Source organism: Hyaena hyaena, unplaced genomic scaffold, assembly GCF_003009895.1.
Source record: "Hyaena hyaena isolate Hyena2069 unplaced genomic scaffold, ASM300989v1 scaffold_18, whole genome shotgun sequence".
In the NCBI taxonomy this organism is placed as follows: domain Eukaryota; kingdom Metazoa; phylum Chordata; class Mammalia; order Carnivora; family Hyaenidae; genus Hyaena; species Hyaena hyaena.
The window spans coordinates 792,440-806,378 of NW_024080649.1; the positions used below are offsets into that span (position 1 = coordinate 792,440).

Genomic DNA, 13,939 nt, shown 5'->3' on the forward strand with positions numbered 1-13,939 from the left:
GGAACAGAGACAGGGAGAGAGAAAATTCCAAGCAGGCCCTGCACTGTCAGCACAGAGCCCAACTAGGTTTGATCTCATGAACCGAGTGATCATGACCTGAGCCAAAATCAAGAATCTGACACTTAACTGACTGAGCCACCCAGATGCTCCAGTATTGGTTATTTTAAATATAGTCTCAGTAACTGACACAAACCAGTGTCTATAGTATGTCATATTCTTGGGGATGCCTGAGTTAAGCAGTGTTTGATTTTTTCTGTTACATACATAATATCTGATCAATAAAAGAACTATTACCTGAGACCCACTTAAAGTAGAAAAACATGTTTAAGTCCTTTCTGAACTGTAAGAAACAACTTCTGATTATCTAAGGCAATAAGGCTGACAAAACAGACCCAATGTTTTCCTCTGACCTAAATTAACTTGCCTAAGTCTTGAGAAGTACAAAGCACACCAGCCTATTTGAATGGAATAGATTCATTCACACTTGAAATGCTACAAGGAATTTTCCTAATTTTAAATTATTCTTTTATTTAAAGGAAAGTTTGGATTTAAATAAAATTTTCTGCCTATTTGCTCTCTGCAAATTTCATAATGGATCAGAAAATTAGATATTTAATAAAAATTCTGGGGCACCTGGGTGGCTCAGTCACTGGAGTGTCCAACTTCAGCTCAGGTCATGATTCGTGAGTTTGAGCCCCACATCGGGCTCGCTGCAGTCAGCGTAGAGCCACTTCAGATCCTCTGTCCCTCTTTCTCTGCCCCTCCCCTGCTTGCACTCTCTCAAAAATGAATATAACATTAAAAAAAGAAATTTAATAAAAATTTGTAACTTATCCAAGTAGATATAGTCATGATGTGAAAAGGTCAAAGAATACAAACTTTTCTGGAAATACCTTTTGGGACTGAAGAAATCTACTACAATGACATGAAGCAGTGAACCAATGGGTATATAAGCACAGGTGAGCTTTAAGGCCCTGATACTTGATCCCTTTGCCACAGCAACAGCATATTAAGTTTAATAAAGGCTGCAACAGCATCCTTTGGGGATCATGATAGGAATATAAAAAGAGTAAGAAAAATAGACAATTGAGATCAATACCTTGGTTTTCCACTAGAAGAAAACTAACTAAAACAATAAAAATTTCTTCTGAGCTTTTAAAATGCAAAGGCTAATATACATACACGAAAAAAGTGAACCCGACCATAGAATTTGAGGGTATTCAAAGGAACTGCACAATTAGCCTCCAGGAGAGGAAACATTTTAGTTTAGCTAACAAAATGTCAAACATTGATTTAATATGGGGGAACTTCACTTGAACAGCTTGGGAAACTATTCTAAGTTCTGAGGAGGAACTTTCACTGGGTAAGAATATACTAAAATCCAAATGTCTCACATGGTATCCATTACAATATAATGTCAAATAATGCTTAAATTAGGCTGATAATTTTTTCTCTGACCTGGGTTCTTTGAGCTTAAGGAAAAATAAAAGCATATTCCTAAACAAATGTTTGACCTTATAAAGGAATTTTGGCTTGCTAATCTACTCATTAAAAATGTATTTGTTTTATAAATTACTTTGATAATAATTCAAAGAGATACAGAATCACAAAGAGTATTTAATTAAAACAGAATCCTCATTTTCACATTCTTGGTTTCATGAGAGTTTAGAAGAATATTTTAAGTTGTGTTTCAAGGCATTGTATTCTAATAGTTCAAACTAAAAACTGACAAGTATTCTGATCAAGGAGCTGGACACTTGGAGCCTTTGGTAAGCTTGTGGTATTTGTGAGCAAGATCCACAGCCTTCCGTCCTCGCTGAAAGGGGAAAGACCATAAAATTAAATTCCAGTGATTTCCCATTTTCTTAACTCCATTGAAAAGGTAATTTACTTCTTCTTCAGTAAAATTTTTACGAATTCTTCTTTTTCCTGTAATTAATGAGAATTGTAGAATATATGAGTACTTGCTCAAAAAAGGGATCTTCTTGAGACCCAAATAAGTGCTTAACTTACTCTATGGATGAACTATATAGTGAGAAGGCTTCATGCTTGCATTACTCAACATATGGAAATCCATTTCAATTTTAAAAACTGAGTGCCTACTATTAAGCTAGGCCTTATCACTGTGAATTCTTCTATAAGGGTAACAATCCTACTGTAATACTTGCAACATCTTTCAATCAAGAAGCACAAGAATTTATAAACATTTGATAGTTAATTCTCTCAACATTCCTGTGAGGACAATTAACAAACAGCTTACCTATCTTACAGATACAGTCTTCCCAAAGGGCTCCATAACTTCATAGAATAAAAAAGAATATCGACACTTGTTACTTTAATTATCAGGCTTGATAAATATTTTGAAAGAATAAGGGTCTTTTGAAATTCACTTTAAAAAACACATTCACTACCCATATGGGTGCTTAGCTTGATTAAAACTCAGAAAATAGGCTGCACAAGGGAGAAGGAAGTTTTTAACTATCTGGTTTTTAGGGATACTTTCTACCAAAGAGTGAATACACAGTTGGTATCTGTAAACATAAATATCTTCTGGTGATGATTACTAGGAAATAGTTTTAAGGTTTTTTGTTCATTGCTAATTCATGTTATCATCATAGATGCTGATAAGGAGGAGTTTCCTATACTTCCGCTTAAGGCTGCTATTTCTTTTCTTACTTTTCTTTTCTTATTATTATTGTTTTAACATTTATTCATTTTAAAGAGAGAAAGCGCGTTCAGGATACTAGGGTCCAGGAATTGTTCACGTAAAGGCAATTCTCACTTTCCTAATACAACTGCCATCTCATGGACTCCTACATCTGTGCCCAATTCCTTAAAGGTTATTGCAGCAGAGTACTGGGCAGCCTAGAAGGAAGAAGCAGCTCCACCCCACAGGACTCCCCTTTGTGGCTTCTTTAGTACCAATCTTTTTACTTTTAATACTTATTTTTGAGAGAAAGAGAGAGACCATGAGCAGGGGAGGGGCAGAGAGAGAGGGAAAAAGGGTCCAAAGTGGGCTCTACAATGACAGCAGTCAGCCCATGGAGGGAGGGGGTTGAACTCGTGAACTGTGGTATCATGGCGTAAGCCTAAATCAGACGCTCAAACAACACTGCCACGCAAGTACCCCTTTGGTAGTCTTTTTTTTTTTTTTAATGTTTATTTTTTTTAATGTTTTTTTTAATTTTTTTTATTTCTAGGAGAAAGAGAGAGAGACAGCGTGAGCAGGGGAGGGTCAGAGAGAGAGGGAGTCACAGACTGAAACAGGCTCCTGGCTCTGAGCTGGCAGTCAGCACAGAGCCCGATGCGGGGCTCGAACCCACGAACCGTGAGATCATGACCTAAGCGAAAGTCGGACGCTTAACCAACTAAGCCACCCAAGCGCCCCATAATGTTTGTTTATTTTTGAGAGAGAAAGAGAGAGAGACAGCGTGAGCAGGGGAGGGGCAGAGAGAGAGGGAAAAAGGGTCCAAAGTGGGCTCTACAATGACAGCAGTCAGCCCATGGAGGGAGGGGGTTGAACTCGTGAACTGTGGTATCATGGCGTAAGCCTAAATCAGACGCTCAAACAACACTGCCACGCAAGTACCCCTTTGGTAGTCTTTTTTTTTTTTTTAATGTTTTTTTTTTTTATTGTTTTTTTTAATTTTTTTTATTTCTAGGAGAAAGAGAGAGAGACAGCGTGAGCAGGGGAGGGTCAGAGAGAGAGGGAGTCACAGACTGAAACAGGCTCCTGGCTCTGAGCTGGCAGTCAGCACAGAGCCCGATGCGGGGCTCGAACCCACGAACCGTGAGATCATGACCTAAGCGAAAGTCGGACGCTTAACCAACTAAGCCACCCAAGCGCCCCATAATGTTTGTTTATTTTTGAGAGAGGGAGAGGGAGACAAAGAGTGAGCAGGAGAGGGGCAGAGAGATAGGGGGAGACACAGAATATGAAGCAGGTTCCAGGCTCTGGGCTGTCAGCACAGAGCCTGATGCAGGCAGGGGCTGAACCCACGGACTGTGAGATCATGACCTGAGCCAAAGTTGGATGCTTAACCGACTGAGCCACCTAGGCACCCCTGCATGCACAACTTTTAACACAGAAAAAGACCTGGATTTAAAAAATAAATTTCAGGGGTGCCTGGCTAGCTCAGTCAGTAGACTGTGCAACTCTTGATCTTGGGGTTTGGAGTTCAAGCCCCATGTTGGGTATAGAGATTAAAAATAAATAAACTTAAAAAAATACAATCTTAAAAATAAAGTAAATTTGAAATTTCTTTTAAGGCTTTAGCATGAAAATGGCCAAATAAAAGTATATGGTAAAATGTTTCCATAGGTATATCTAAATATCTTTGCAATAAATAACAGAATAACTCTATAGATGTTGCTAAATTCCAGGTTGTTTTTTTTTTTTTACTTCCAGGTTATTTTGACAAGTACTCAAAAGTTTCTTCTTACTTTGCAGGTATTCCATATGAAAAGAAGAAAATAGTAATGATCATTAAGTCTCTCTAATAAATTTGGAATGGTGATAAACCTGAAATTTTAACCCTGTAGTTAAATAAAAATTCCCATAAATTAACTCATTGTTTAAGAAGTATTTTGATTTTTTAAGTTTATTTTTTATTTTTAATATCCATTTATTTTTGAGAGAGAGAGAGACACAGAACACGAGTGAGAGAGGGGCAGAGAGAAAGGGAGGCACAGAATCCAGAATCCAAAGCAGGCTTCAGGCTCTGAGCTGTCAGCACAGAGCCCAAAACAGGACTTGAGATCATGACCTGAGCCAAAGATGGACACTTAACCAACTTAACCACCCACGCGGCCCTGTTTATTTTGAGAGAGAGAGAGAGAAAGAGTGTATAGGGGAAGAAGGGGCAGAGAGAGTGGGAAAGACAGAATCCCAAGCAGGCTCCACACTTCGGCACAGAGCCCAAGATGAGGCTTGATCCCACAAACTGTGAAATCATGACCCAAACTCAAATCAAGAGTCAGACATTCAACCAAATGAGCAACCAGGTACCTCAAGAAGTATTCTGATTTTTAAGCAGGCTTTAAGGTTTATACTATTTGTCTCTTCAATTTTGATTGTTTGAAATGCTGTAGTTATGAACTAAACCCTTTTGCAAAATCTCTCTGAAGCACTTATACATAGGAGACTAATTTTGTTCTTAAAATTGAAATAGAGGAGGATAGAACAGGGCTTCTGGAGAAAGACAGGCTTGCATTTGAATGTAAGCCCTGCCATTTGCCAACTCATTATGCCTTAAAGTGGAAATAAAATACTACCCACCTTATAATGTTATTGTAAGAATCAAAGAAAATATCCATAAAATACCTAACACATAGTAAGTGCTTAATAAATGTTAGTTTCCTCCTGCTTCTTCCCCAGCTGGCAAGCAATGAGTGAGAAAGCAACATGAGGAAGGGGAAGTGGGAAGCCTCTTAGAAACTATGACCCTCATCAGAGCCAAGAGTTATCACTTAAGAACCATCAATGACTGCAGCAACCTCTTACTCAACACGTCTCTGGAGGCAAGGGAAACTAAAGCAAAAATGAACTATTGGGATGTCATCAAAATAAAAAGCTTCTGCACAGCAAAGGAAACAATCAGCAAAACTAAAAGGCAATCGACAGAATGGGAGAAGATATCTGCAAAGACATATCAGATAAAGAATCCGTAACCAAAATCTAAAGAACTTATCAAACTCAACACCCAAAAAACAAATAATCCAGTGAAGAAATGGGCTAAAGACATGAACAGACACTTCTCCAAAGACATCAAGATGGCCAACCAACACACAAAAGGATGCTCAACGTCACTCATCATCAGGGAAATATAAATCAAAACCATAGTGAAATATCACCTCACACCTGTCATACCTATCAGAATGGCTAACATTAACAACTCAGGCAAAAACAGATGTTGGCAAGGATGCAGAGAAAGAGGATATCTTTTGCACTGCTGGTGGGAATGCAAACTGGTGTAGCCATTCTGGAAAATAGTATAGAGGTTCCTCAAAAAGTTAAAAGTAGAACTACCTTACGACCCAGCAATTACACTACTAGCTATTTATCCAAGGGATACAGATGTGCTGTTGCGAAGGGACACATGCACCCCAACGTTTATAGCAGCACTATCGACAATACCCAAAGTATGGAAAGAGCCCAAATGTCCATCCATGGATGAATGGATAAAGAAGATGTGGTATATACATACAATGGAGTATTACTCGGCAATCAAAAAGAATGAAATCTTGCCATTTGCTACTACGTGGATGGAACTAGAGGGTATTATGCTAAGTGAAATTAGTCAGAGAAAGACAAATATATGACTTCACTCATATGAGGACTTTAAGATACAAAACAGATGAACATAAGGGAAGGGAAGCAAAAATAATATAAAAGCAAGGAGGGAGACAAAAACTTAAGAGACTCTTAAATATGGTGAACACAGGGTTACTGGAGGGGTTGTGGGAGAGGGGATGGGCTAAGGGACATTAAGGAATCAACTCTTGAAATCATTGTTGCACTATATGCTAACTAACTCGGATGTAATTTAAAAAATTAATAAAAAAGGGAAAAAAAGAGCTTAGATATAAACCTATGCATATGTAGTTAATTACTATTTGACTAGAGAGTCAAGTGTATTCAAAGTAGAAAAGACCATCTCTGCAATAAATGGTGCTGGAAAAGTTGGATATTCACATGTAAAATAATGAAACTATACTCTCATCTTCCACCACTCATAAACGTTAGCTCAAAATAAAGACTTAAATGTAAGAAGTGAAACTGTAAAACTCTTAGAATGTAGGCGAAAATTCTTGACATGGATCTTGGCAACGATTTTTGGATAGGTTACTAAAAGCACAAGAAACAACAACAACAGAAAATTAGAGAGTTACTGGAGGGGTTGTGGGAGGAGGGGATGGGCTACTACCTTAAGGGGCATTAAGGAATCTACTCCTGAAATCACTGTTGCACTATATGTTAACTAACTTGGATGTAAATTTAAAAAATAAATTAAGTTTTTTTAAAAAATATTTTTATTTATTTCTAGGAGAGAGAGAGAGACAGCATGAGCAGGGGAAGGTCAGAGAGACAGGGAGATACAGACTCTGAAATAGGCTCCAGGCTCTCAGCTGGCAGTCAGCACAGAGCCCGACGCGGGGCTTGAACCCACGAACGGCGAGATCATGACCTAAGCAAAAGTCGGACGCTTAACCGACTAAGCCACCCAGGCGCCCCTAAAAAATAAATTAAATTTTAAAAAAGAACCATCAATGAGAACCGTCATTCAGCTGTCCTCTTTTTCTCAGAACTATATGAAATTTAGGTTTATTTAATAATTAAATATATTCACTTATTTCTCCAGAGGTAGTAGATTCACTACTGAGTTGTCGTCTCCTACGTGGGGTCAGCAGAAATTCTGAAAAATACAGAAAACATTTAGTGTATTTAGAGCATCAATTTGCACATCAATTCCATTAGTATATTTCCTTCCCCCAGCCCCAACTTCTAATGGGAATCCTTAGATGGATTAGGAAGAATTTTGAAACCACCAGAGGCTAAATCTTTTCCCCGGGTACATCTTGAAACACTGGTTGCCCAAAGACATTTTCTTTTCAACATGATTTTACCCTCTAGCTTTCTAATATACTTAATGTTCTAGATCACAGTTCAAAAGGTATAGTCATAATAACAATTTCAAATCTGCTGAATTAATTACTTTTGTTACAGATAAGTGATTTCCTTAGTTCACTTTTATATCTGTCTTCAGCTTCCACAATGACTTTGTGACGATCACATTGGTATGGGCAAGAGTGCAAGAGCTTGCTAAAATTTCGGCTATTCAGGGATTTTCCTACTGCTATGCAACCTAAAAGAAAACAAATTAAAGTGATGTATAGATATTACAAAATATCTCGTAGCAAATCTATGAAAGCAAATATCTTTATGATAGTAACTGAAGTAAAATCAGGAACTTAATTATAAGTATGTCAAGAAGGTTATGTGAGAGATTAAAGACAATACAATACAGTGAAAAAAGTGTTGCAATAGAGCTGTGAACAGTTAGGATGATATAGAAAAGGAGAAACTAGGGGGGAGGGGGAGATGGGCATGGAGGAGGACACTTGTGGGGATGAGCACTGAGTGTTATGTGGAAACTAATTTGACAATAAACTATTTGTAAAAAAAAAAAAAAAAGAAAAGGAGAAACTAGTTTGGTCAGGTTCTCAGCAGGAGTCACCATTAGAAAAGATATCGAAAAGAAGTAACTCTTATGCTCTGTCATCTCTTTCTGTCTCAATGTTTTATTATGGAAAATTTCAAACACACAAGAGCAAAGGGAAAAGTGTAATGAACCTCTACATATCCATCATTCACCTCCAATAATTATTAAGTCTTGGTCAGTCATATTTTCTCTACAGCCCACTTACTCTGTTCTGCCCTCCATGTATACACTGGATTAGGGAGCCTGGAATTTGCATTAAAGTATCATTTCATCTGTAAATACTTCATATATATCCCTAACAGAGAAGGACTCTCACAAAACCATTATCAAACCTTAAAAAATTATGTCTAATACAAATATCCAGTGAGTGTTTAAATTTCCCTACCATTTCAAAACTTTCTTTTAACAATTGGTTTGTTTAAATCATGATCCAAAGAAGGTCCATCATTACCTTCAGTTGAAATGCCTCGAGTTTCTTTTAATCTATCAATCTTCCTCTCTTCCTCCTTGTCATTTACTTGATATAGGCACTAGATCATTTATACTACAGAGTTACCCAAAGGCTAGGTTTCACTGATTACATGATAGGTGCAAACTTCAAAATGTTCCTGTGTGTCCAATAAACTAGTAATTAGATCTGGATGATTGATCAGATTCAGATTCAACTGTTTTTAGTAGAATTCCCCACAGGTAGTATTGAGGACTTCTCACTGCATCATGTTAAGAAGCACATAAAGTCTGACTATCTCTTTTTAATGTTAAGATTGATTACTAGGTTCAGGTGATGTTAGCCACATCCATCCATTATAAAGTTCCCCATCTGCCTGTCACCTAATGGTATTAGTGGCCCACTCCTAAAGGACTAGAAGCTAGCCGGGCAGAAAGCTGGCTAGGATGAGCACATTTCAAGTACATTAAATATGTGCAAAAGAACAAAACAGTGAAAAAGCATAGTGTGTTCAGAGACTTATAGGTACTTTGGTGTGGCTGGAGTATAAAAAGTAGGAGGAAAGTTGAGGCTAGTGAGGGCTGCAGGGGGCCAGCTGAGAATGGTCTTGAAAGCCATGCTAAGTATTTCTATCTCCAAGTCAATGGGGAAGGAACTAGAGGATAGTTATAAGTAGGGAACTGACATGATTTCATTTGTCTCATAAAAAGCTTAGCTGAAGATAAGTTCAGTTGAGGGGTTACTTCAACAGTCCAGAATATAAATGAGGGGATTCTGAAACAGGACGTTTACAGGGAGAATGTAGAGATTTTTGAGGTAAAACTTGGTGAATAATGAGCTACTGGGGTAAGGGAAAAGTTTAGGGTAATTCTTAATTTGATAGTTGATTGAATGACAAAGTTTGGAATAGGCAGAGCAACTTTTCGGAAGACTTAAAGAGAACAAATATACAGTAAAATTTAACAAGTGGAAGCAGAATAAAAGTCAACAAAAATTTAAAAGTCAGGCAGAGAGTCTGAGTCAGTGAGTTACGGAGAAGCACTGAGGGGTCTTTAGCTTGGCAATATGATAAAAAGTACATATTAGAAAGAGAAGTTAACAGCAATATGTTCATTACAGTTGGGGGTTGGTGAAACTTAAAACTGAAAAACAAAAAAATGTAATTGAAAGTTGCTAGAAAGCTGCTGGTGTAATTGAAGCATGAAGCAAAAAGGGCCTATGTGGGAAAGAAAAAAAGAACAAATTTTGACAGACTGGAAACGGGATGTAAAGAGAAAAAAAGGTTATAAATGATTTAAGTTTTGAATCTGGGAGGCCAAAAGAATAGTGACAACACTAATAGAAATGGAGGGGCTGCAGGGAAGGCAATTTAAGAGGGAGAAAGACGTTGTTTTAAATACATTCGGCTTGAGGTAAAAACAAGATATTGAAGTATGTCCTAGGTATAGCTAGAAAAGGAAGATGAGGCTATATATAACCCAAGGTAGAAGCCAAGCATAGAAATAAAGATTTGAAAATCATCAGTTGAATGACAGGTGATGCCACAAAAGTAGATGCTGCAACAGCACTAAGTGCTATAGATTATGCCTTGCGGGGAAATACCTGTAGAAATTTGGCAGGAAGAGAAAGAGAAAGTAATAAAGGTGATAAAATGAAGTGGTTTTCAGACTCCTTGAGGTGAGGACTAGTTCTATTAATCTTTGATCCCTATGTCTGCCAAAGAATAAACACTCTTTAAGTGTCTGTGAAGTGAATGAATCATCACCGAAGAAAGGAACTAGTAAAGAACCATCTCAAACAAACTAAAGTATGAAAGGGAGTTAACAGTAATAGAGTATTCCCTCTGCCCTCTGGAGTAATTTCTGACCAGAGGTTCCCAAACTTTCTCACTTTATGGCATCCTTGAGGTCCTGGTGCTTTTTTATGGCACCCCTAGGCCAAAAGAAACACCAATCTTCTATTAAGTCCCAACAACTTAATAAGCATTTATGTTCTAATAACTTAGCAGCCATTTGAGAAATAATACACTTAAATAGAAAAAAAAATATTTAGATTTCATTCTTATTAATCACAATTACTTTTTTTTTTTTTTAAAGATTTTATTGTTAAGTAATCTCTGAAACATGGGGCTCAAACTCACAACCTTGAGATCAAGAGTTACATTGCTCTACTGACTGAGCCAGGTAGGCACCCCTAACCATAGTTACTCCTAATGGGATATATTCACCTACTAAGTATACAACAACTTCTCAAATCTTGGAATCTGACTGAGACTGCCACCCTCATTTCCTGTTCCACATCATTTTCATGCAGTGCTTGCTTTTTATCACAACAACCACTGGAACCCAGCGCCACAATGACTTCACATCATCAAAAGGAATGCAGTGCAATCTAATGGTGAAATTGTAAACGACTTTGAGCTAGTAACTCCTGTGGTATCCAAAAGATATTGATTATGTTGTGTTTCACATATAAAATTTTATTTTTTTATTTTTATTTTTTGAGAGAGAGAGAGAGAGCATGTTTGTGCATACAAGTGGAGCAAGCATCTGGTAATAAATGAAAGAGCGAGCAGATGAACACTTGAAGGGACAGCAAGTCACCTCTAGTTTTTAGATTTTTCTTTTTAAGTTTTAGTAATCTCTACACCCAACGTGGAGCTCAAACCCACAATCCCAAGATCAAGAGTCACATGCTCCTCCAACTGAGCCAGCCAGGCACCCCTAGATTTTTCTCTTTAAAACAAGGAGAAACAAAGTTTAAGGTGGGACAAAAGGAGTTAATGGATAGAAAGGTAATGAAGATAAAGATTTTACAAGTATTAAAATGAGGAGGAAAAAAGAGATGGCATTCAGATTATAGTTAGATATAGATAGTTTTAGAGTAATAGAGACAAACTCTACATCCAAGACTAAAGAATAGTGGTATTTTGAGCCTAATAAGGAATAGCCTCAATTTTGTCCATAGAACAGAGTGAGACACTAAAACAAAGAGGAAATATCAGGTTATGGAGGAGGAGAAGGAATGGGTTAAGCACTGTGAAACACTACAGGAGTCGTGCAGAAAAAATAACTAATGGGGCATAGAAAACCAATAATATTTATATATTAACTACAGACATAAAAATAGGTATTTTTAATACTTAATGCCTAATGTGTACAGCATTATCCAGAATATATACCCATTGATGCCCTCGGAAAATATAAAAAATGTTTACCTTACTCAGAAAAGTTAAACATGTAGATGGTATTAATTGTGACAGAATAATAAAGTAATAAAAAAAAATGTTAGCTGTGGTGATTCATGTAAGAAATACTGGAAGCACAGGCTAATACAGATAGGAGGTATTAATCTGAATGTTTTATGATACTCCAGACTGTTATTTCTCTAAAGGAAATGAAGGGTTTTTTTTTTAATTTTTATTTATTTTTGAGAGAAAAAGTGAAAGAGTGTTGTGCATGTGTGCGAGTAACAGAAACGAGACAGGATCTGAAGCAGGCTCCACACTGACAGCAGAGAGTCTGATATGGGGCTCAAATTCATGAACCACGAGATCATGACCTGAGCCAAAGACAGATGCTTAACTAACTAAGCCCCCCAGGTGCTCCTAAAAGAAATGAAGTTTAAATCACACAGGCAGAATTATTACAAAGTCTAGTTAACTAATATCATACGAAGTTTTAATCACAAAACAACTGTATAAGAAATATTTACCTGAGCATCTATACTTCAACATTTTAGAATGACTGTCAGTTGCTAGAAAACTGATGACTTCTTTATTTATTATATCTGAACATAATGTAAATGGATCTGGAAAAAAATTGCAACATTTAAGATTCTTTTGATTAATGAAAAGGACCTGACATTTACATGATATATTACTTCTCAAGATTTTCATAAACTTTAGCACAGTACTACATAAACAGTCATCTTACTGGATAAACAGAAAGGTTCTAGATATCAATAACAGGTAATTGAAGTATTTACGCCAGAGAGTCAAAAGTGTGGTTTTTATGTTAGAGGGCAAATATACCAGTATACATTTTCAGCTGTCTTAGTTACCTAAATATGTTTTCTTGAAAAATCAAAGAAATATTTTTAATCATACCTGTTACTGGTAACTCCTGCTTTCTATTTTTGACAACAGGAATTGGAGGTTTAAAAACATGGTCACTAAAAGAAAACAGACACCAGATAATTAGAAGAAAATATACTGTTCGATGCATGCACAAATGTTTCTGTAAGCAGCAGTGTGATTCTGGGTGTCTGGCAGGCAGAAGGAGATGGAACCAGGATCTACTAGACTATCAAATTCTGCCAAAGTAGCGTTTGTAATAGTTATGCCTCATTTCTAAAAGTGGAGTTAAACAAGATTCCAAAAGGCAGTAATACTAATGCCAGCAGAAACACGGGGAAAAAGTTATAAAAGCAAAAAGCATTGGGCGCCTATCTGGTTCAGTTGGAAGAACATGTAACTCTTGATCTCAGAGTCATGGGCTTAAGCCCTGTCTGTGTTGGGTGTAGAGATTACTTAAATAAACGAGCAAACAAACTTTAAAAAAAAAAAAAAAAAAGAGGAAAACAGAAAGGAATGAAGGGGGAAAAAAAAGAGAGAACAAAATCAATGGGATGGAGAGCAAGACAGCTGGCCCAAGGGCATACCTCAATGCTTTCCAATTCCACATCCCTGAGAATCAGGTTAAAATTAACATCAAGAATGGTTTTGCAAAGGAAAAAAAAAGGAGTGGTGATGATGTAATCCTTCTCCCTAATATTCTATTTACCTTGCAACCTTCCCAGAACATAGCAGCAACACTCTTCTGTTTCCCTACTAGCACAGTAACCACCAGAGGAGAGAACACAAGTAAATGTTTAAGAAAAAGTACAATCTCAGGTCCAGCCCCACAGGCTACCTGAGGGAGAAAGGTCATGAACTGGAGGCGAAGTGCAAGGAACAAATGAAAAGGCAATTCTGAGCCAGATTTTCATCATACACTACTCCTTTTTTATCAAATTAAACTTATAAACTGGTGTTTGCTACATTGCTAATGGATTATTAATGCATGCATTGTCACTGGAGTATAGGGTTTCAGGTTAAGTTCTCTGAATATCCCTTCTAAAATGCAAACCTTATGTCACTCAGTTTAAAACTGTCAATGGCTCCTTAGGCTCTATGAATGAAAACAAAGATTCTGAGTGTGACATGCAAGGTCCTAGATGAACTGGCCCATATCTCCTCATCCAAACTCCATTCCCAACATTTCCAATT

At 37.1% G+C, this 13,939-nt stretch overlaps 1 protein-coding gene across 7 annotated transcripts in view; it reads right to left on the reverse strand.

Annotated features, from left to right (window-relative positions):
- Positions 1–1,599: 1,599 nt before the first annotated feature.
- The window catches only part of TERB1 (telomere repeat binding bouquet formation protein 1), a 53,553-nt gene continuing 41,213 nt past the window's right edge, over positions 1,600–13,939 (reverse strand). For 4 of the 7 annotated variants that reach the window (XM_039222820.1, XM_039222822.1, XM_039222808.1 and 1 more), the window contains 5 exons: positions 12,779–12,843; positions 12,385–12,480; positions 7,716–7,865; positions 7,350–7,415; positions 1,600–1,929 (listed from right to left, as the gene is read on the reverse strand). In XM_039222820.1, coding sequence (XP_039078751.1) covers positions 1,742–1,929; positions 7,350–7,415; positions 7,716–7,865; positions 12,385–12,480; positions 12,779–12,843 — 565 coding nt within the window. In that variant the 3' untranslated portion in view covers positions 1,600–1,741. Of the gene's footprint in view, positions 1,930–2,259; positions 2,299–7,349; positions 7,416–7,715; positions 7,866–12,384; positions 12,481–12,778; positions 12,844–13,939 lie in introns of those variants that run through there. The other 3 variants (XM_039222829.1, XM_039222834.1, XM_039222841.1) reach the window with 3 other exon arrangements.